Genomic DNA, 23,185 nt, shown 5'->3' on the forward strand with positions numbered 1-23,185 from the left:
GAGGTCCTGTTCTTGGGCTGTGGGCCATTGGATTTGGGAATCCAGCTCCTGGCCTTTGATGGGGCACCACTTGTACCTGTTCCATCGGTCAGGAATCTTGGAGTGACGCTGGACTCTTCCCTATCAATGGAGGACCAGGTCGCAACAGTTGCCCAGTCTGCATTCTTTTATCTTCGGCAGGCCAGGCAGCTTGCACCTTATCTGTCAACCCATGACCTAGCTACAGTGATCCATGCAACAGTCACCTCCAGACTAGATTACTGTAACTTGCTCTACGCAAGGCTTCCCTTGGGTCTGACCCGGAAATTGCAATGGGTCCAGAATGCTGCTGCACATGTCCTGATGAGTATTCCATACAGAGCACACATTATTCTGATCTTGCAGCAGCTGCACTGGCTCCCCATAGAGTTCTGGATCAGGTTCAAGGTTTTGGTTTTAATTTTTAGAGCCCTACACGGACTGGGACCAGCATATCTGAGGGACTGTCTCTCCCCGTATATACCACAGAGAATGCTTAGATAAGCAGGAAAACATCTACTGGTGGTCCCCGGCTCCAGGGAGACTCGGCTGGCCTCGACCAGGGCCAGGGCTTTTTCATTCCTAGCCCCAACCTGGTGGAACTCTCTGATGGAGGACACCCAGGCCCGCCAAGACCTTATATCTTTTCGGTGGAAAATATAAGATGGAAGACAGAGATGTTCCACCAGGCGTATGGTTGAGGCCAGCCTAAAATTTCTTTGGAAATGCCTCCTGACTGGTCTGCTGGGGGCGGGGCTATAACCCCCTGCCGTCTCATATGCGAAGTCACAGTGGAAATCATCAGTTGTACCCCCTCTTCCCACTTTGTTTATGCTGTACTAGGAAGAGTGGATGAGACTGCCATCTTGGGTTTGATTGTTCATATTGTTGGTTTTGATTTTAATGTATTTTAAATGTGTTTAAATGTTTTTTCTTTGTATGATTACACTGCTGTAACCTGCCCTGAGTCTGTTTGTGGGGAGGCAGGCTATAAATTAAATAACGGGGGTGATATGCATGCTCCATCTAGCTCCTGAGAATATACGAGCTGCAGCATTCTGCACAAGCTGTAGACTCAGAGTCAGCTTTGAGGGGAGGCCTATATAGAGTGCATTGAAGTAGTCTAGTCTGGATGTTACAGTGCCATGAATTCAAGTGGTCCGATCGGCTGTGTCATGGTAGGGGCCATCTTCCAGGCTAGTCTGAGTTGGGAGAAGGCCTTCGTTGCAGCTTCTCTAGCAGCAGTGCTTAATTCAGCATCTTCTACTTGTTTCTGGCAGCAGTGCTTAACTTAGTATAAATTTAGTATAAGGCTGAGTAACTGACCCAAGGTTAATCAGGGTGGGATTTTAACTTGTCTCCCCCGAATCCTTGCCCAGTACTCTGCCCACTATACCACTCTGGTTGTCATAGTTATTTAAATGAAGTGCAAACTCTTAGGTATCTGATGGCTCAACTACAATTCTGGAGTGCTTGGACTAGATAGATAGAGGATCATGACATAATAGCGCAAATCATAGCTGAGGAAATTTCACGTGAATTAACAATATTCAATCTATCTTCAGTCTTTGCCACTCAGTCTTTAATATTAATTGTAAAACACAATTGGAGAAAAAAGAGATTGTAAATTTGGAAATCATTTTGTTTAATGTCAGGAAAGCATGACTAAGGACTAAGAGAATGTCAAGCAAAAATTACCCTGTCCAGGAGGGACAAAAATTCCCAGAAAAATCAGGCATACAGGAAATGCCAGGTTGCTAGTATAGCTGGTCATGCAAAGGTTTCTGGGCAGGAAACCAGTCTCAGACAAATTGAATTTGTCACTGTTGTAATTTTTGTAAACAAGGAAGGAAGTTCTCCCAATAGTACATCTTACATAATGTAGTCTGGCAAAATGAATGTTCATTGTTTCTGTTCTACAAAACTGAATTAAGTAGTGGTATTGGACCATCATCTGCCTCAAAAAACCTTTCTGCGAGAAGTAAAAAAAGGAAGGTTCCAGTGAATGCAGTGCTTCCCATTAAAAGAGAGAAGATGCGTAGAATTTCTTGTTGGAGGACTGGAGGACTTATGTAGAGCAGTTTGGGGGAAACCGATTTGCACCCACAGCAGAAAGAAGCTAGTGGTCCCCAAATGATCCTGCTGTAGTCATGACTGCACTACATTTTCAACAGGTTGTTCTCAACACCTGGCTGTGCTCTCTATGCAGTGTCCCACATCTGCCTGGCAACCTGCTACGCTATCAAGTCGGGATGACAGTGTTGTTCACTATGTAGAGCCATTCCTGTACCATGCAGCTGTGGCGCTTCTTGCATAGACTTGTGTGTTATCAGTAGTACATACACAGTGCTACTGTTTGCTAACTGTTAAGGATTTTCCTTTTTCTTTCTCCATTTTCTTGACAGGAAAGTGAAAGGGAGCAGGGTGTAAGCTGAGCAGTATTTTCAGGACAGTTACACTAAAGAAGAATAGAAGAGGCTGCTTCCTTTGGTCCATTGTATAGTAACTGCAAATAGAGTGTTTTTCATCAATGCATATTCTGCTCTATTTTTAAGGCTCAAGGTGGTTAAAAGGTGGGGTAGACCAAACACTCAAACTATAATATAGTCTTCCTATCATGTGGTCATTCAGGCATTGTTGCAAGCATGGATTAGGTAAGCTACTCGCTCAAAAATTGTTACATGGATAGAAGCAGTGTTGTAGATTTTCAGAAATCTCACACAAACTCAAGTACATGGATCAAAAATTTTCAGTAGTTTCCTGTTTTCCTTTTGTTTTTTATTCTGTCACTTGTCCAACATTCCGCCAAGCTGCCTACATTTCCCATCAAAACTTGAGGGAAGCTGACAAGTGTCCAACCTGTGTCATTCGTCACTTGTAGTTTGGCCCTTAGGCTTTCTTCATAGGGCATGGTCTCCAGGCCCCTGATTATCTTGATTGCTCTCCTCTGTTCCATGCCTGATATTCTTCAGATCACTGGTTCGAAGATCTACTGCAGGCTCGAGTAATGATTCTTCTCCTCTCCCTCCTTTTAATGTAGCTACTATTTTTCAAATGGCCTTAAAGTTCTTGGCTTAATATTCTTCCAAAGACACATAATATACGTTGATCTATATCCATGAACATCTACATATTTTTGTTTGGATTAACATGATCATAATATCCATATTTTATATGTCCAGGTTGCTTTCCAATTATTACTATCCTTTGTCCCAGTGTTTGGTCTTAGTTTAAGTTGCTGTTGTGCTTGGGGCCTTACGTATCATGGAAGGTATTGCTCAATACACGGTTATATTTTCCAAAGAAGCACTGAATACTGTAAACAAAAGCAAAAGGTGTTTGGTTTCTGTGCCTTCTGTTTAAATGATCTTTTGCAACTGAATCAAAATACATTCCTGAGAGCTGAGCAACTGCTTCCATAAAAATTACAATAGCAGGTTTTGATTTACTTTTTTTCCAGCAGGACTGAGACTCCCCACTGCATTAGACTAAACCAATCCTTGATTCTTTTTGTGCTAAAACCAGTAGTTTTATGCCAATATAATAAATGGTATATATGAAGATGGAAGATAGATAGTTCAGTTCTTTGTGAAAATAGTGTATTTTGAAATAACACTTCACCAAGGTAACACACATTCTGTGCCAAGAAGAATTAAAATATCTGATGTGTATAAATTGTGCAAATGAAAAACATTTGCACTCATTTGCCAATATTTGTGTACCTTAGGCTTCTTCTGCTAATTATTTGAATTACATAGTTGTTTTACTGGTGTTGAGTGTTATTGGATGTGAAGCACCATTGCTGGATCAGATCACAGGTATATCAAGTCCAGCATCCTGTGTCCCATAGTGGACAGCCAGATGCTTCACATACAGGACATGATACATATATCCACCCTCTGTAATTGGCCTTATACCCTGAAAAGCAAAAGAATCTTGTCTCTGAGAACATGGAGATGATAACGTAAGAACACAAGAGGTGCCCTGCTGGATCAGACAAGTAGTCAATCTAATCTAGCATCCTGTAGTGGTTCTGGAGAGCCAACAAGCAGGACATGGAAGCTAAGGTCCTCCCATGATGTAGTAGCCGTTGATGGACCTATCCTCCATGAATATGTCTGTTCCTCTTTTAAAGCCATGTGTGCTCATGACCAACTCTCCATCCACTTCCAATGAAGCCATAACTTAGGGTCTCTGTAGACGATATGGTTCTGCATGGGCATGCACGGGTTTTAATGGGCTTCCCACAGTCGCATATCAGCTGAAGGAAATGGCTTCTTTTTTAAGAGAGAGAGAGAGAGAGAGAGCTCAAACAAGCTCAGAACAGCACTCCAAGGGAGTGCTGCTTACCCCTTGCCATTTTCCTTTCCCCAAGCCATTTTCCTGCATGAAAACAACATGTGGGGGGATTGTTTTGCTGACTTTGCTGCTCCATGTGGAGCTGCAAAATCAATGAAATAACTCGCCTCACATGCATTTTTCATGTGAGAAAATGGCATTTGGAGAGGACAGGAGCCTTTCCTCCCCCTGTAACACGGTTCGGAGCTTGTTTCAAGTCTCCTTTTAAAAAAAAAGAAAAAAAAGAACCAGTTCCCCTGAGCTGACATGTGGCTGAGGGAAGCATGTTAAAACCAGTGCGAGCCCATGCAGAAATGTATCATCTAGAGAGACCTTCAGTTATTCACTGAGTGAAAAAGTACTACTTTTGTCCTTTCTGAATGTATTGCACCTGGACTTCATTGTGTGCCCCCTAGTTTTCATATTACAGGAGAGCTTCTCTCCCCATCCACATTCTCCATCCCGTGCATACCCCCATTCCCCTCTTAGTTGTATTTTTTCCTTAACTGGAAAGCCCCAGATTCTTCAGATGCTTCTTGTATGAATGAAGTTCAGTGTAGATGAGTACAACATGATGTACTGTCTTCAGCACTGCAATATCTTTTTTAAGTTACAGCAGCCAGAACTATAGACAGAATTCAAGAAGAGGCTGCAACATAGACTTAGGTCCTGAGATGTTCAGGAAAAAGGCAGGCATATAAATATTTTAAATAAATAAATATAGATATATACAAGGACATTACAATATTGGCCATTTTATTGTCAGCATCTTTCCTAACAATCCCCAGCATGGAGTTTATCTTTTTTTTTACACCATTTCAGCACTCTGTCTCAGCATTTTTGCCAAGCTATAACTACCACAAACCCAAGATGTCTTTCCCTTTGAGTCCACTGGTTTGGATCCTATCAGCATATATTTAAAGTTAGAATTTTTGTTCCACCTTGCTGTCATGAACATCGAATTTCATTTCCGGAGTTGTATTCCATTCTCCCAGTTTGAAGAGATATTGGGATTTTTCACAATCTTGGTTTTCACCTTACTGAATAATTTGGTCTCCTCTGCAAACCTGGCAATACACTACTCACCCCTAATTCCAAATAATTTATGAACAGATTAACTAGCACTGATTCGTATGGGAACCTGCTGCTTATTTCCTTTAGCTGTGAAAATTGTGCATTATTCCTACTCTCTGCTTTTGTTGTTTAAACAATTAATCAATAAGAGGATACAGCCTCTTCTTGCATGATTGCAAAGTTTATTCAGGAGTCTTTGGTAAGGTACCTTATTAAAAGCCTTTTGGAAATCCAGTTATATCCATTCTTATCACATCCTTGTTAGCCTTCTCAAAGAATGCCAAAGGAATGCTGAGGTAGGACTTCTCGTTGCAGAAAATCTTTCTTTCTCTGCAAGTTTAATAATTCTATCTTTAATAGCAGTTTCTACTTAGCTACCTCAAACAAGTATCACTTCTGGATCCTCTTTTTAAAAACTGGTGTCTCATTTGCAACTTTCCAGTTCTTCAGTATTGAAATTATCAAAGTATATGTATTTTTAAGTAGTATTTTAACATTTGCATTTTAAAATGTGTATTAACTGTTCATTGCTCTGAAACCTTTCTTTTTAGGATTTGTGCTTTTGACTATATACTGCTGTGAACAAAGATTTGGAAGAAAGAATTATGAATGAAATAAATAGGAATTTTAAAAATCGTTTTGTGCGTATAGCTATACATGTTCACCTACTAAGTAGTCTTGTATTCTAGCAATAGCTGTTTGTTCTACTAAGGAAACAAAAATGACCCTAGACAGCCATAAGAACTGCTTCAAAGATGGTAGAAAAGCATGAAGTTTAGAGGACAATTATGACATTTCCTCAGGAATGTATGACATTCCTTACTCACTTTCATATTCTCCACAGGATATTTGTGAGTCAGCCGTACTGTGGCTCTTGTGACCAGACATACCAAGGAACTATTGAAAGATTTGTGTGCTTCTTTGGGGGGGCATGGCTGTGAGTTAGATTTTTATTCAGTGTTCCATTTTGTAGGCAGATTGACATGGCCTTCATGCCATATTTATCAGAGGAATATCCATATGTTTAAGTTGTATGTTTAGAGACAAGTAACATGTAAAGAAATAGTGTTCAGCTACTGTTCTCTAAACTGCATCTTCTGTAAATGAGGTTGAGTATATTTTTGGAGGGGAGGGAACAAAAAGGTTTATGTGAACAAAAATACGAAAGAACTCAGAGGAGGCATGGCTCAGTGGTAGAGCATCTACTTTGTAATCAGAAAGCCCCAGGTTCAGTTCCTGGCATCTACAGTTTAAAGGGTCAGGTAAGTGAAAGACCCTGACCTGAAACCCTGGAGAGCCACTGACAGTCAGAGTAGACTGTACTGATGTAGGTGGGTCAGTGATCTGATTCAGTATAAGGCAGCTTTGTGTGACATACAGCACTCATTAGCAAAGAGATACTTGGGAAGAAGTACACGGCTGTTGAGCAGGATCTGGAGAACCACAGTGGAGGTTCACTTAAAGAACAGATAGTTCCTTCTTTCATCTTCCTGTTACAGCCTTCTAGCCCCCTCCCAACCCTTGGGAATAGTGCAGGATGTGGCTTTTGGGGGTGCATTTGGAGGAGGGAATCCCCTTAGTACAAGCAAAAGTGACTTCCACCAGCATAAGTGAGTATTGATTTCAACTCTTTAATCTGTACTTGTGGGAAAAGCCAGTGACTAAGCAGGAACATGATATGAACATGTGGTCAGGACTATGAATTATGAATGCTCTGGAAAGACAGAAAAAAACTTCCCCTCTAGAACTTAGTTATATAATGAAACTGAATGGCAGAAAGTTCAGGACAGATAAAATCAAATGCTTTATGTAATGCATCATCATCATATGGAGATTGCTTCCCACAAGATGCAGTGATGGCCTCCAGATTGTCTTTGAAAAGTATTGAGAGATGTGTAGGGGATAGGTCTGTTGGTGGCTGTTAGTCTTGATAGCCAAATGGCTTCTGAAGCAAATGTGTTAATAAATTAATATAATAATTTCCATCTTAAAAATTTTAGAACGTTGACTCTTGCAATGGCACTGATGGTGCTTAGTATAAAACAGATATAACTCCAGTGTATAGAGCAACAGCAAAGTAGAGGCCTTTACTGTTTTAATAACCAAGAAAAATTAAATGGCCACATTTGGTTTGCTGATTATGATGTTTAAGCTAAGAAAGATTTGCTCTTTTCTTTAAAGATACAGAAGAAAAAATATAATCCTATAATATGTTCAAAATGAACCTTCTTAGCCGTAGCACGGCAAACTATGCTAGACAATGTCTTAGAATACATCAGGATTTGAGTCCAGTGGCACCTTAAGAGACCAACAAGATTTTCAGAGTGTAAGCTTTAGAAAGTCACGGCCAGGCTACAAGTGACAAATGACACAGGTTGGACACTTGTCAGCTTCCCTCAAGTTTTGATGGGAAATGTAGGCAGCTTGGTGGAATGTTGGACAAGTAACAGTTGAAAAGTCCACTGGACAGCAGTCGGAGAGCCAAGCTGCAAGACCAGGATGCCTACATTTCCCATCCAAACTTGAGGGTAGCTGACAAGTGTCCAACCTGTGTCATTTGTCACTTGTAGCCTGGCCCTCAGAGCCCCCTTCTTCAGACACCATGCCATAGAATACATGCATTTGTATGCACATCTGCTAGTGTCATTTCACATACACATTCAGAGTAAAGGCTGATGTGATATAAAAGCTGATTCCCAACATGTACTCCATCTGTACAGCAAGCCCAGATTCACCACTAAACTTAGGTAAGAGCATAGTAGCCAGTCAAATCCTAGTTCAAGCCGTCAGACTTGTCCCCTCCATGCTTCTTCGTTCATTACTACCTGTGCCTCCACCTACCCCTTCATTCGGGGAAGGTTAAACAAAGTGCTCCAAAGTTTCCCATTTCAAGCAGCTGTCTGCCTGGTGTTTTTAAATTGCAGAGTGAATTAAGTAGTATGTACTTTAATTGTTCACCCTGACCTGGATAGCCCAGGTGAGCCTGATGTTGTTAGATCTCCGAATCAGGTTCAAGGTGTTGGTTCTTACCTTTAAATCCCTGAGCGGGTTGGGACCGGCATATCTTCGGGATCGCCTCTCCCTGTATGTTCCCCAGAGACCGCTACGATCAGCGGATAAATGTTTACTGGTGGTCCCTGGCCCTAAGGAAGCCCGTCTCACTTCAACCAGTCCTGGACCCAGCCTGGTGGAACGCTCTGTCAATGGAGACTCAGGCCCAGCGGGACATATTATCATTCTGCCGGGCCTGTAAGAGAGCTGTTCTGCCAGGTGTTCGGTGGTTGAAGGGGGCAGTGCCATGTTGGCCTCCCACCTTTGGGGTGGGGGGTTCTCCCCACCATTGCACCTTAATGTATTTGGTTGTTTTATTTTATTATTGTTTATTGTATGTTGATTTTAGAATTATTGTTTTTTATTGTTATTAATTTTAACTGATGTTCACCGCCCAGAGCCCCTGAGGATAGGTGGTTTATAAATCGAAATAATAAATAATAATAAATAGAAGCTAAGCAGGGTTGGCCTTGGTTAGTAACTGGATGGGAGACCTCCAACAAAGACCAGGGTTGCAGAGGTAGGCAATGGCAAACTACCTCTGTTTGTCTCTTGCCATGAAAACCCCGCCAGGGGTCACCATAAGTCAGCTATGACTTGAGTCCTAGCTGTACAGCAAGCCCAGCTTCACCACTAAACTAAGGTAAGAACATAGTAGCCTTAAAGAATTCCATCACCACCACTTTAATTGTTCAGATAAATGATTCAAAGATGTTTAAATTAAAGCAGCCTAGCTGCTTTAAACTTTGAAATTCAGGGTTTCCTGAAAAAGTTAAGTTTTATTGGACACTAGCATGCTTGATTGTCAGAGATACTGAGCATCTTGGGACACTCTTCAAGGACGACAGGCAGTGGTACGTGTTACTTTTAGCATCCACTGTTATACAGACATGTTAAGTCTTAAATTGTACTATTAATTGTGATGTCACTGTGTACTGAGATGCCCTCCATTTGAAATACTTGGTGCAATACTTGAATTAGCAACCTCTGTTGAGCAACTATTCTTTTTGTGTGGTTTTATTTGTTAACTATACTAATCTATTATTTAAATTTAATTACAGACTATGCAGCAGATGAGTGATCACCGCTATGACAAGCTTACTGTTCCTGATGATAGTGCAGCAAACTGTGTATATTTAAACATTCCTGGCAAAGGCCATATTTTGTTGCACCGAGCCCCTGAGGAGTATCCAGAAAGTGCAAAGGTAAATGCAACAATAATGAGGCCTTGTTCCTATAAGGTACTGATCTGTGCTATATTTCAGAATAACTGTTGGGGGGAGAGGGGGTTCATCATGACCTTGGTGTTCAAAAACTGCCAACAGTACATAAAACTGATGTTACTCATCATGAATGAGGGAAAGGTCTGACGAACTCTAAAGATATAGAAATGTATATGCAACTAGCGAGAGTTTTAGATGATGGATGCTGTGTTCTTTGTTGAGGAACCCTGAACTACTAATCTAAAAATATGTGATCCCATTGTAAAGATTACAGGGTGGGGCCATGGCTTAGTGACAGAGCCTCTGCTTGGCATACAGGAAGTCCCAGGTTCAACCCCTCGCATTTCCAGTTACAAGGATCAAGTAGCTGGTGATGTGAAAGACCTCTAGCTGAGGCCCTGGTGAGCCACTTTCAGTCTGAGTAGACAATAATGGTTTCAATAGACTGATGGTCTGATTCAATATAAAGCAGCTTCATGTGTGTGTTCATTATTCTTATGTGTTGCGTTCGTTTGGCTGCTTAGTTACCACACAGGAAATGCAGAGACTTTTTCTAGGTCCTTGCTGATCTGTTATACCTCTTCAAGAATTCCACTTCACCCTACATTTCTCTAGACTGGGGGATTCATTTCATAGGCTGGAATACTTGCTGCTGTTAAATTTTTAGTCCATTGAGCCAGTTCTAAATCAAATGCTGACTCACGAAATGTTTTTTACTACCTGATTTTTCAGCCCTTCCTCCAATCCGCTCCCTGATGTGTACATTCCTTTTCTCTGAATGAGGAATAATTTGGTTCATATTCTACCTTTTCCCACTTCAGTAACTTCTTAGGATGAAAAAGTTTAGTCCTTTCTGCCACAAATACTTACGAAGAGGTCTCTCCTCAGACTGAAATACATTCTAAGTATGGGTTTGTTTGAGTATACCTGTATGCATGCACATAAGGATATCTAAATAAGAACAGTGGAGAGTTACCAATTAATCTGGGGCAGAGACAAAATTGTACTAGTGCAACCTCTTGTTGAAACATTTATTCACATATATAATTCCTTTTTCACCTTTTGTTTCCTAAATAGGTCTTTGAAAAACTGAAGGACCACATGCTGATCCCTATAGCCTGTACAGAGCTAGAAAAAATAGATGGATCACTCACTTGTACTTCTGTTCTTATTAACAAAACTTCAGAATTATGAATTTAGAGACTCCCTCCTTTGTAACTGGCAATAATAATGTACGAGCAAGATAGATGAATCTGTATCCACTTTTATTGGTTTTGTTGACAATCTACTGTGCCACTGTGCTACTAACCTTTGTTTACAATGGTGCCCCTTCAGATGGTAATTAAGGTGTACATATGGTTTTTTCCTAATGTAAAAGGACTCTGCAGCATGTTTGGCTGGCCTAACAGAAGACCGTTATAATGTTTAATGGTTTATATAATTGCTGTGAAACTGAACTAGGAACTAGAGCTAGGGGCACTTCTAGCATTACTTTTGATTGATCCAAATATTAAGCCCCGTGTCAAGTATCACTTTGCAGTGGTTAGGTGCATATTAATTTTATGTAGGCTTCACTCCCAAGACATGCCTCGAGTTCACGGTTTCCAAAGTGTGAAACAAACAAGTCTCCCTATGGCCATATGACCAGCCTTTATAGAATGTGTAATGTTTTCTTGACCATCTTATACAAACCAGAGTTGTACCCAGGAGGACTGTGCTGACCTGCACCCTTGTGCCTAATATCCCAGAATAACACAGGTGCTAGGGCCTAATAGTAAAGTGCTTAATTTTCTGCTTCTGCTGCCGAGGATGACATCACAGAACACTTCCATGTGTTCCATGGTTTCTCCAGTCCTGTCCTGTGGATGCCCCTATCCTGTATGCCCAGTATTGGTGAGGAATAAACGCCAACTACATCTTTTTTCCTTAGTGAAAAAAGACTGTCACAGGAAAATCTGGAGATGATTAGAAGAATGGCAGGAAAGGACTGCTTAACTCATTCCTCCGTGGCTGTTATTCTGCTCAACAATTGCCACTCATGGGGGAATCATATGGCCCCCAGTCTGCTTAGGGAAGGATTTTGAGTGGAAAATGGTAGCAAGAAAAGGGCTAAGCAACCTTACACCATTCCTCTGCTCTGAAACATCAACAAAAATAGTGCCATCCCCCAATTAGTGGAAATACTGTTGTACTTTTGAGGATCCTGTCTATTTATAACATAAACGTGAAAGCTACATTTTCCTTCTCCTCTGTTCTTTTTCCCTTCCTTTGCTTTCCATAACTGTTCTCTTGCTCTCTTCCAGACATAGAAGTTATAGGAAACGTTTCTAAAAAGAAAGAAATTCAATAGCATTAGGAACCTGTGTTTCTGTGTGGAGGTCTGTGTGACCTCCCCTACAGTACCAGCTGCAGTGTAAAACTAACAGTGCTCATTATCCCATAGTATCATGTTGCTACTTGTTGGGTTCTGCATGAGCAGAATCCTTTGCAAACTGCAGGGGGCACCTGGGGAAAAAGCTGCTGCAGAAGAGGATTCAAAGGAGATTTTATTCTGGTAGTCTTGAATTACAGCAAGGTTTAAATCATTTGTAAGTATGTACTAGAAGCTGTGACAGTGACCTGTTTGTTTACCTTTTTTAACCACTGCAAATCCTGAGAACTCACAATTTAATTTTCCCCTGATTATGTTTTTTTTAAAAAATAGGGAGTATAATAATGCAAATCTCAGAAATAATGTGGTGACACTCAGATAACTGGCTTTGCAAAAGTTATATTGCCAAATTATTATGCTTTACTTATGCTTTTGAGGGAATTTGTTTATGTTTTAAAATTTCATTTGGTCAACTTTGTTAAGAGCTGATGCTAAACTTCTTGGAAAAGTCTGAGAATGAAAAAAGTGGGATGTCAGGTCAAAATGTTATTTTTACCAAGGTATTAGAAATAAGGAAGAGAGTTATTTTCCAACAGGTTACCATGAGTACTTTATCTAAGCACCACAGTTGCCGTGCCTAGAACAATGGATATCTTAGGCAGGATTTTTTGTTTTTAATTGTGTGAATGTTTACTATGGAATTCAATTGAAATACTTGTTATGGCAAATTCTGCAGCACATTTATGGCCTTAGTCATATGTTTTTCACCGCACAAAAGAAAAGAAAATACAATTGCATTTTCATGAAATCTATAAAGAAATCATAAAGAATGGAGAGATTATGTAACTAAAGTAGGGGCTGGAACTCTCCGAAGGCTCACATATAAGTCAGACTGTTTTAGCAACTTCCTGGGAAATCCTGTCACTTTCTAAAGCTGCTTTTGGCCAGCAGTTTAGTTGCAATATCAGGAAGTTCATATCGCTACGTAAATAGGATAAGAAATGAAAGCTGAAACTATTCCATGTAACCATATGAAAATCTAAGAAGTAAATGGCTTATTCTTAAATGCTTTCTAATGAATTAATCTTTTATTCCCTTTAATGAGAAAATGTTCTCTCTCAAGAATGGTAGAAAACATCTTGTTTGCCTGTTAAGTATTGATCATGTTCTGCCAGAGACCTTAACATAATTTTACATATGGGGAAACAGAAAAACATCCACAGAAGAGCCAGTGCTGATTCTTAATGGAAAGATTTAATGTAATGTGTATTTAAATGGGAAATAAGGGCTGCTTCACCATATGAAAGTATATTGGTAAGAGGTGTTAACCATGTAAAAATTATAGGGAGCTTCATAATGGTATTTCCTTGCCCAAAAAAATGGCTGCGTAAACTCAGTCTTAAATTCTTCAACAAGTCCTCATCCTTCACCAAATGAAGGGAAGGAGAAGGGGCACGAAACTACCACTACCTTCTAACACAAACCCCACAGCACAAAAGGAGAGGAGTTCTGCTTTGTTATTGCTATAATTCTTGTTACTACACAGTGCAAAGCCAGTTATTCTTCTCAAATGAAGCCAGAAGTTGAACAGCCCTGTGAAAGGTTCAGTATTTTTGGTGCTTCCTATCATCTCTGTTGCCTACCTAGTGTTCAGCTGTTAGTATATTTCCAACGTATACATGTATCTTTCCAAATGAAATCTGGTGGGTTATTTATGTCTGTTTTATGCTCATACATTTTTTATGATACCTCATATGACTTGTTTGGAACTGCAGTTAGGAAGTGAAGAATAGGGAAAGCAGCTGGGAAAACCATAAAATATTGCACGAGAATAGAAACTTTTGTGACAAATTTTCTGAGAGCCCAAGTATCTCATCAGATGCTCTTCAGTCACATGTTTTAATGCATCTGATAGTTGTAGTATTACCATTTTTCCTGATTTGATCATGACAATTCATGATCATATCCTGAATCAAGAACCATCTTTCTCAACAACACAGCAATGTTATGATTTTCATGTAGAGAAGAAAAGATTCCTTGGACTCTTTCATTCTGTGATTTCTCATGTTTGGCTTGACCCTTCTATCCATTCTCCTTTGCACAATAGAAATACATACATAAACACGTGTATACTTCAGACTCAATTTATATAGGTCAATTTCATAGCGTAGCAAAGTTTCCTGTTGAGGCTTAAATTTTACAGGGTATGTAGGATTGATGCCAAAACCAGTAAGTTTGAGTCTTAAATCTCTACAGTTAATGTGTGGTCAGACAGAGTTGCTGTTTTCTGTGGCCATCCTATATCTGCCATAAAGTTTATTTTTAGGCTAAAGAACTGAACATTGACCTGAACAAGAAATAGTGGGTTGAACTTCTGTTTGGCCTTGACTCACAGACAGTTATACAATCAGCAAAATTAAGTGGCAAAGCCATTCATGTTATGCATCATTTTAGGTTTCAGAAAGGGGACAGCATGTTTGAATAGTCTCCTGTATAAAATGTAGCAGGTCAAAGAGCAGTGTTCAGCATATCTTTCTCCACTGATAAGGTGTTTTTTTTCTATGTGCAGAGAATCTTTTGTTGGATCATTCAAATGTACAATGTTCCATGAGCAGCTTGAAGTAGCTAAATTCAGGAAAATATATTTACCACTTGATCCCACTGATGGTATAAATTGGCCCTGTATCTGTTACTGGCATCTAACCTGGCCCTCTCACATAACCCATCTCCATGCTAAAATGTCCTGAACAGATTAAATGAAAAAGTGGCAAGTCTAACACTATTGTAGGTGCACTTACCTCGTTCCACTTTTTCCCTGTCATTGTCCATTGTGTACTTGGTGGCCTGTATCCAGTCAAGTATTTAAGAAAAGCTAAGTGTTTTTAAATTCTCTTACAAGGAGGCAGTGATTTCTGAAACCTCTCCTCTCTCACTGCAGCCTCCTGAGTCCCTTTAAATCTTTCACAGATGCAGTGTTATAGAAGTCCCTCCTTCCCAATATTTTGTCCTAGGGGCGGTCACTGGCCCTTCAGGAACAGCATAACGATGGTCTGCACTAAGAGGGGAGAATCAGTGGAAATTGCCACCCCCTCTTGAGAAAATTTAAGTGCCCTTAATGTGATTGTTATATAGGCTGGTATCTTTTGTCCTGAACTTTGGTGGTAGTGATGTTGGAAATCCTTGATAGGCTTCCCTGTTCCAGGCCTTGCTGCCTGGCTTGTTTTGCATGATTATGGGCTGACTAATGTGATGCAATATGTGGGTTTCCCTGTTGGACAGAACATGATCAGTGTCAGCTAAGGTTCCCTTGCTTGTGCCAATAAAGAGTTTGTATACATGTTGTACCTTAGTTTGCTACCCTCGGCATTTTTCCAGTCCCACCCACACCGCAAACTATACACTCAGTTAAATCTTACACAGATGCAGTGTTATAGAAGCATCATGTGGATTTTTAAGGACATATGCAATACAACAATCCCCTTGAGAGGGGCTCATGTAGAACACCATGTTCAGCTTGGTACAGAATGGTAAAATTTGCTCCCTTTTTTCCTTTCCCTTATTAAAAACAAACTCTCGTTGGTACACTCTAGCCACTTAAAATTAATCTGAGTAACAATCAAAAAGTCCTCAGGAGTTGGTGCGTATCCATAGAGAATAAGAGAACCTGTTTGAAAGTAGTTTTCATCTCTTAGTAGCTGTGAACAAAATATCAGGAACCTCACATGAACTCCCAGAAAGCCTGCTGGTGGATGTCTGATGATGTAACTTGTATAGAGTCACATATGAATCATGTGCATTGTACTGCTCTTCGGAACACAAAATATTACTACTAAATCACCACAGTATTAGACTGTTACCTTTGAAAGATGCTTACTATAGTACAGAATACTGTTCCCCCCCCCTTTTTTTGTGTGTGCGTGCCAAAACGTTAAAGCGTTTCATAGTCTAACACTGGAAAAGTTATTCTGGGTTTTCTTTTTGTTTGTTCTGTCTTTTGCAGTTTCAGTACTTTATGTACACCCATCACTATGGAATAAAATTGTTAGCTGTACTTGAACTGTGTTTGTTTTTTTCTTTTTAATTCCATCATATTACTTGAATCGTATATGATTTTTTGCAAATGTTGCATTTTTAGTAAATAGTGCAATCCTAAGCAGAGTTACACCCTTCTAAATCTGTTGAAGTAAGTGTATTTTACTAACCTTATGTCTGAAGCCACCCATAGCAGCCTCGGACTTGGCCCCAATTCCACCCCAAGCCCAACTGAGGGCGGGGCAGGACCCAGCAGCCCCGCGGCCTATCAGCCACCTCCGCTGATGCAGGCCTCAGCCCGGCCCTCGAAGCTGGAGCTGCAGTGGCCAGAGGCCCAGCTAGGACCGTCAGAGCCACAAGGGATCCTGAGGAACACCATTAGCCCTGGCGCCATGGCCTGACCAGAGGGGACGCCAGAAGGGGGTGGGGCTTGCACTGGGAGGAGGGCAGGATCGTGGGATGGAGAGGCGGGGCAAGAGAGTGGGAAAAGAAGGCTGATTGTGGCAAAGCCCAAGGAGCAGGAAGGGCATAGGGAAGAAGGGCAGGAGGGGGACCAATTGGGGGGAGAAGGGACACAGGAAAGGTAGATGTGGGGAAGCAAATTGGCTGCCCAGGAGGGGGTGGGCCAAGAGGGAGCCACAAAAGGGAGACCTCCCAAGGGAGCCAGGGAGGAGATGACTGGCATGGCCTGAGCAGAGTGATAGAGAAAGGGCAGAAGGCACGACCAGCAGGCAGGAGCAGGATTAGGTGGAGCAACCCCCTCCCTTGCCTAGTTCTGAGGCAGAGGGAGGCCTCCTCAAGGCACCCAGGAAGACAGCTGAGGGCGGGAGCAACAGGCGGGGCAGGGCGGCGGCTCACACCTTATTACCCCAACCCCTTTTTAAAAAACACTAATTTAATAGTAACATTAATTTTAATAATATGCATGGAGCAATTTGGCATACTAGTGTTCACAAAACGCATTCAAAACTCATTCATGATCTAAAAATAATGCCCTCAAGTAATAGCTGACTTATCCAGTTGAGGTTTTAAAGGCAAGAGACTAACAGAGGTGGTTTGCCATTGCCTGCCCCTGCATAGGAGCTCTGGTATTCATTGGGGGTCTCCCATTCAATTACTAACCAAGGTTGACTTTGCTTAGCTTCCAAGATCTGATGAGATCGGACTTGCCTGGGCTATCCAGGTCAGGGGGGGGAGGGAAATATGAACACTTATCAAGACTCTGTGTGTGTGGTGCCCTCAAGTCATGGCTGACTTACGGTGACCCCTGGTTGGATTTTCATGAAAAGGGACTATCAGAGGTGGCTTGCCATTGCCTGCCTCTGCAATCCTGGTCTTCTTTGTAGGTCTCCCATCCAATTACTAACCAAGGCCAACCCTGCTTATCTTCTGAGATCTGATGAGATCAGGCTCACCTGGGCTATTACTGATAGCTTTAAAACCCAGTTTCCTGCTGCAGAATGCACATACCCCAGAGTTGCTGTCTGCTGTTCAGAGCAACGGTGCAGGTGCCCATAGGGTGCTTACTTGGGTTTCTCTTGCAGGGAAAATAGCAGTGGGAAGATCAGTGACATGCTTTGGGAAAATGTCTTGTGTGAATACAGGGAGAATGTTTATCCCCTGTCCCAGTTTCACAGGCTTGACTTGAATTGACTCTCCCAGTTCTCTATTAGCATCTTTTAAAAAAGATTGAAACACAAATCTTTTACCGTCTTTTCTGGCTGCGCCTTGTGATAGTGATGAACTCTCATGCACCCTGTGCATTTTACAAGAACTTTTGTGAGTAAATTCACTTTCATCTCATCAGCAAACATCGGAACATCATTTCTGAACACTCCAAATGAAGCTGTTGGCAGCTGGAGGAGGAGGAGTTGAGAAGGACTGAGAAAGAGTTGTTGTTTGTTGATTGCTTTACAGCCATTTCCCTGGGTGCAGATCATACATCCCCCACAGCTGCCCAACAGAGAGAGAGAGAGTACCCATAGGAGAGGCTGATCAGAACATAGGCAAGAAGCTTTTTACAGCAGTATACTGCCATCTAGTGACAGTCATTGGCCTGGAGCATTATTAATACGCATTGTAAAAGCTTATGTATGGCAGTTTCCATTGCATAGCTTTCTCAGTATGATCAAAAGTAGAATAAACCAAGTAGCAATACAGGCATATTGCTTGCAAATCTGATTGCTGGATAATTTGACATGCATTTTATGGGTAATTTTGGAAATTATTGGAATGTCATAAGGTGTTAGCAAGTGGTGCAAAAGGAAACAAATTTTGTAATTAAAAAGAGTAATAGCTGGTATCACACCTGGATACAATTGATAGGCTACTGAAAAATATGGCACACTGCATTACTTTTATCGATGGCAGCCTGTGCCAGTATGAAATCAGAGAAATGTAATCTGGATCATATAGCCCTACAGCTGCTGCAGGATAGTTCTGTGATATAACTTTTTATAATATTCCTCGAGACTTGCTTGAGCAGTTTTAAAGGATATGTATGTCCTGAAGGAATTCCTTTCCCTTGAGATTATGAAGTGCAATCCATAAAAACTGGGATCATTAAATACAGGGATCATAAAAACATTAAGTACATCCTACCTTCCCCGAAACTTCCTACACACAAACAGTGCATCTGTTGCTTTGTTATAGAATTACAGCTAGCAGTTCTAGAGATCTTAAGTGCTAATTTACTTAAACTGTAGTTCAGATCTCTCTTTGTCCCATGATGTCTGATCTGGATTCATTTCCCCAACCATTCATCTCCCAAAAAAATTATTGGATTCATGATGATTTATGGCCTAAGGGAAATAATATTATTATAAAGGGGGAAGGAACTGCAGAGTCAAGTAAGCTTATAAAGCATAGAATGGGATAATGGGGGGGAACGTAACTAAACAATATCTATAACCCAAACAACTAAGGACATACTTGGTCATACCCTTTGTCTGCTATTCTTCCAGGATAATTACTACTGAGACAGATTGTAACAGCATCAGTGGAAGGTGTTCTTTCTACTATGAAACTGTCACTTTGCAGAGACTGAGGTTTTCATGCTTCATTTGGACTAAAGTAAAATTTCTGCTTATTCAGTACTCAAAGTGGAAGCTGAATGTCTACTACTTGCAGAAGTAGATGGAATCAAAACATTAATTCTCTGGGTTCAGCAGTAACTTGCAATTCAGGCCAAAAAAGTGTGTATCGGTGTACATGAAAAGTATCAGTGTACATGTAATTCAGGTTCTTTGATAGTATGGCAGGATATGCACCCCACTGTGGCTTTAGACCACTGCTGTTCCCAGCTGTACTACACTACACTCTACACTACACAACTTCCTATCTATTTGTATATGAAACATTCTAATATCATGTGATCTTTTGTCCTGACTTTCTGCCCCCTCTCTTTCAGAGGAATTAGGGCCTTGAAGAAATGCTTCGTATCATACACTTGCACGCTCATGCTCATGTATTTATTACATACTCATATATTACATACATTTACCTTTTGTGAGATTCTATGAGTTTGCTCTCTTTCAGAGCACTATTTCGTATTGAAAAGCAATGATTTTCCCCACCAGGGCCATTTCCACACTACTCACCTTCATCTGGAACGCTGCGGAACGTCGCAAAAAAAACACGGAAGATAGTGTCTTCTCACGTGAGTTTTGCACGATGTGCAAAACTCGTGCAAGCAGACGCTATCTTCTGTGGTTTTTTCGCAATGTTCCACAGCATTCCGGATGAAGGTGAGTAGTGTGGAAACAGCCCAGGTCTTTGTCCAGAGACTCTGGGTTGGCTGCCTTTTCTTCTTTGCTATGTATTTCTTTATATGTAAACTAGCTTGATGCTCGTGCTTTGCTACAGTATTTAATACTTTAAATCCCATTATAATACTAATAGGTATGTAACATTTTTGGGTTTTTTTTTGTTTTTGAGTTGGTTTAATAGTATAATAGCATAGTACCCAAGTTTCACAAAGGTGTTTGAATAAAGTGAAGCGTGTTATCCCTTTTCAGGAGTCTTGTACCATCTTTCTTCAACTGTCTGCAGTTTCCTTTACCTGATTTTTACCTGAGAACTGATGACCAATCAGAGAGAGGGGGGTGCAAGCAGGCAGGCACCTGCCAGCCACACAGGAAAGCCAAGCTCTACAGGGAGATTGGCAACCCTAGTGAACTTTTATAGAAAGAATGGGAGGTGCATTTTACCTCAGGACCATTCAATGACTCCCAATAGCAACTGCACACTGTTTAGAATGTGGGGGTTGAGGACCAATCAGGCTGCATATGCAAATGACCTCTGTGTTCCAACTGTCTGGAGGGGGGATGAGGTGTGGAATGTTGTGAGCCCCAATCAGCATGCATATGCAAATGATCTTGAAAGGCTGGCCCAATCAGGGAAGAGTGGCCGAGCTGGCAGTGGGCGAGGGTGCAAGCAGGCAGCAGCCTGCCAGCCACACAGGGAAGCTATATCTCTTTGGGAAAATACATTTTACCCCTTTTTATCCCCTTAGGGGGTGAATTTATTAAAATCCTTTCTTAGTGGGTGTTTACATCATTAAAGGAATGTTCTTCCCAAATTTCATGTTTCTAGGTCTAGGGGTTTGGGGCTGGGCATTGATGAGTCAGTCAGGACACTTGTCTTTATATATAGATAGACTAGCTTGATGCCCATGCTTTGCTACAGTATTTAACTACTTTAAATCCAGTTATAATATTTATGGGTATGTAACATTTTTTTGTTTGAGGGGGCATGGTTTGAGTTGGTTTTGTAGTATAATAGCATAGTACCCAAGCTTCACAAAGGTGTTTAAATAAAGCAAAGCGTGTTGATGCCGAAAACTGATGAAGTGAATTTCGAAATGTGACATTTATTGAAGAGATTTTTAAAAGGAAAAGATTGTAGTGCAAGAAATAAAGTGAAAAATACATACATACTTTTTTTCTACTGAAGGACCTATTTGTAGACCTCATTGGTGGTTTCCCCCTCAGGTGCTAGGATCACCAGGCTGCTGGGTGAGCTCACTATGCAGAAGGCCACGTAGAACTGCCCATGTGAGAAGCAATCCTCCCTCAAGTCAATTCCTGCCATGTTCAGTGTCAACGGGACCTGTTGATTGTCATAGCAAAGTTCCCTTGAGGGGAACTGCACTCTCTTGAATTCAAAGGGGTTCTCTGATGGTATGAGTGGTATGCATGGTATGAACACCAATCCCCCCCCCCAAGCACTGCCGGTGAACAATGTGGCATCAATGATGTTCCTGTGGAGGGATTTGACTCACAGTCTGGTGCCATTGCAGAGTTTGGGTGGGCTGAGGTTCCGGAGCAGCATCACTGGAACCCCCACTTTGAGGAGAAGCTTGTGGGCTGAGAAGCCAGGGGGATTGAGCATATTGAGGAACTCCACAAGGCAGTGGACCACATCATCCATTTGCACCACTGAGTCCACAGATCTGTACTCCATTTCTGCCTCTTCAAGGGAGTTGTTTTTCATTAATGATGGCAGCCTTGTCATTCTTGGAGGTCAGAATGGCACACTATAACAGCCAGGCCATAAACTTCTCCATGATGGTGACGATATCAGGTCTGCTAGGGTTGTTGTCACTACTGTGCCCAGGCCTGCCGGGAAGGTCACTTTTCCCTTGGACTCGGGATACTGTCCCCTATTTTTAGTAGGAGTTCAGAGAATTCCCCAGCAGACGCCTCGCCTCTCAAGTGGACCCTCATGTTCTTTCTTAGTAGGAGTTTCCTGATGAGGGGCCACAGACACGATACTGTGACACACACCATAACCTCATCAGCTCGAGTTTCCCTTGGGACTACTGGCAGAGTCTGCCAAAAGTCTCCAGCCAGCAGCACGGTGACTCCCCCCCATCACTCTCTCAGTGCCTCTGACATCTTTGAGGGTTATGCTCAGTGCCTCAAAACATCCCTTGTGCACCATGGTGCTCTCATCCCAAACAATGAGCTTACAGTTCCACAGCACTTGGGCCATGTTGTTTGTTTTGAGATGCTGAACAGGGGTGTTTCTGCATGGATGAGGTTAAGAGGCAGCTTTAAGGTAGCCATATGCTGTGCCTGAGTAAGCCTTGACCTTCCATGGAAGTGAGCGCCTTCTCTACTCGTCTTCCAGGATTGCTTTGCTCATAGAGAGACTCTGCCCCTCTGGGCACCTCAGGGTGATCTTGCTGGTACTTGGCCACTGCTGCTCGGTGCACCGCAGGAGTAGGATGTGCATATTTCTTTGCAGCATCACTAAATTGCTTCCTCCTTTCAGCGTTGGTGTATCTTGCACGACGTCTTCCAGAAGGCTTCTTAGTGGCAGTAAGAGGTGATGGCTGCGAGAGGTGTGAGGTGGAGTTGGACTGAGGGAGGGGTGGTGTGCTGGGCTCTTTGGCAGGTTCATGTGAGAGGTTCACACTGAAATGGCCCCTAGAAAAGTCATGCACCATCTCCCCATGAACATTCAAAAACTCAGTTGCCGTACTGACTTCTATATAAAATCCCTATTCAGGAGTCTTGTACTGTCTTTCTTCAACTGAATGCAGTTTCCGTTACCTGATTTTTACCCAGAATAACCTCAGCTGTGGAACACAGCGTTCCACAGCTGACCAATCAGGGAGGGGGAGGATGCAAGCAGGCAGAAGCCTGCCAGCCACACAAGAAAGCCAGGCCCCACAGGGAGATTGGCAACCCTGGAGGGGAAGACTGGGAGGTGTATTTTTACCTCAGGACACATTCAATGACTCCCAACAGCAACTGCATACTGTTTAGAATGTTGGGGTGATGACCAATCAAGCCGCATATGCAAATGACCTCAGGAAAGAGTGGCCAAGTTGGCACTTGGCTGGGGCAGGGGGATGAGCAGACTGCCAGCCACACAGGGAAGCTGTATACCTATGGGAAAACACATTTTACCCCTTTTTAACCCCTTAGGGGACGAATTTCTTAAAATCTCTTGTTAGTGAGTCTCTACATCATGAAAGGAACGTTCTCCCCAAATTTTACATTTCTAGGTCCAGGGGTTTGAGCTGGGCGTTGATGAGTTAGTCAGAACACTTGTCTTTATATAGATAGAT

At 41.8% G+C, this 23,185-nt stretch overlaps 1 protein-coding gene across 1 annotated transcript in view; it reads left to right on the forward strand.

Moving 5' to 3' along the window:
• Window positions 1-16,115, forward strand: part of DDAH1 (dimethylarginine dimethylaminohydrolase 1) — an 84,228-nt gene extending 68,113 nt beyond the window's left edge. The window contains exons 5-6 of the mRNA XM_054981720.1: window positions 9,543-9,686; window positions 10,782-16,115. Coding sequence (XP_054837695.1) covers window positions 9,543-9,686; window positions 10,782-10,898 — 261 coding nt within the window. The 3' untranslated portion in view covers window positions 10,899-16,115. The remainder of the gene's footprint in view (window positions 1-9,542; window positions 9,687-10,781) is intronic.
• The last annotated feature ends 7,070 nt before the right edge of the window (window positions 16,116-23,185 follow it).

The sequence above is a fragment of the Eublepharis macularius genome, chromosome 5, assembly GCF_028583425.1.
Source record: "Eublepharis macularius isolate TG4126 chromosome 5, MPM_Emac_v1.0, whole genome shotgun sequence".
Lineage (NCBI taxonomy): Eukaryota > Metazoa > Chordata > Lepidosauria > Squamata > Eublepharidae > Eublepharis > Eublepharis macularius.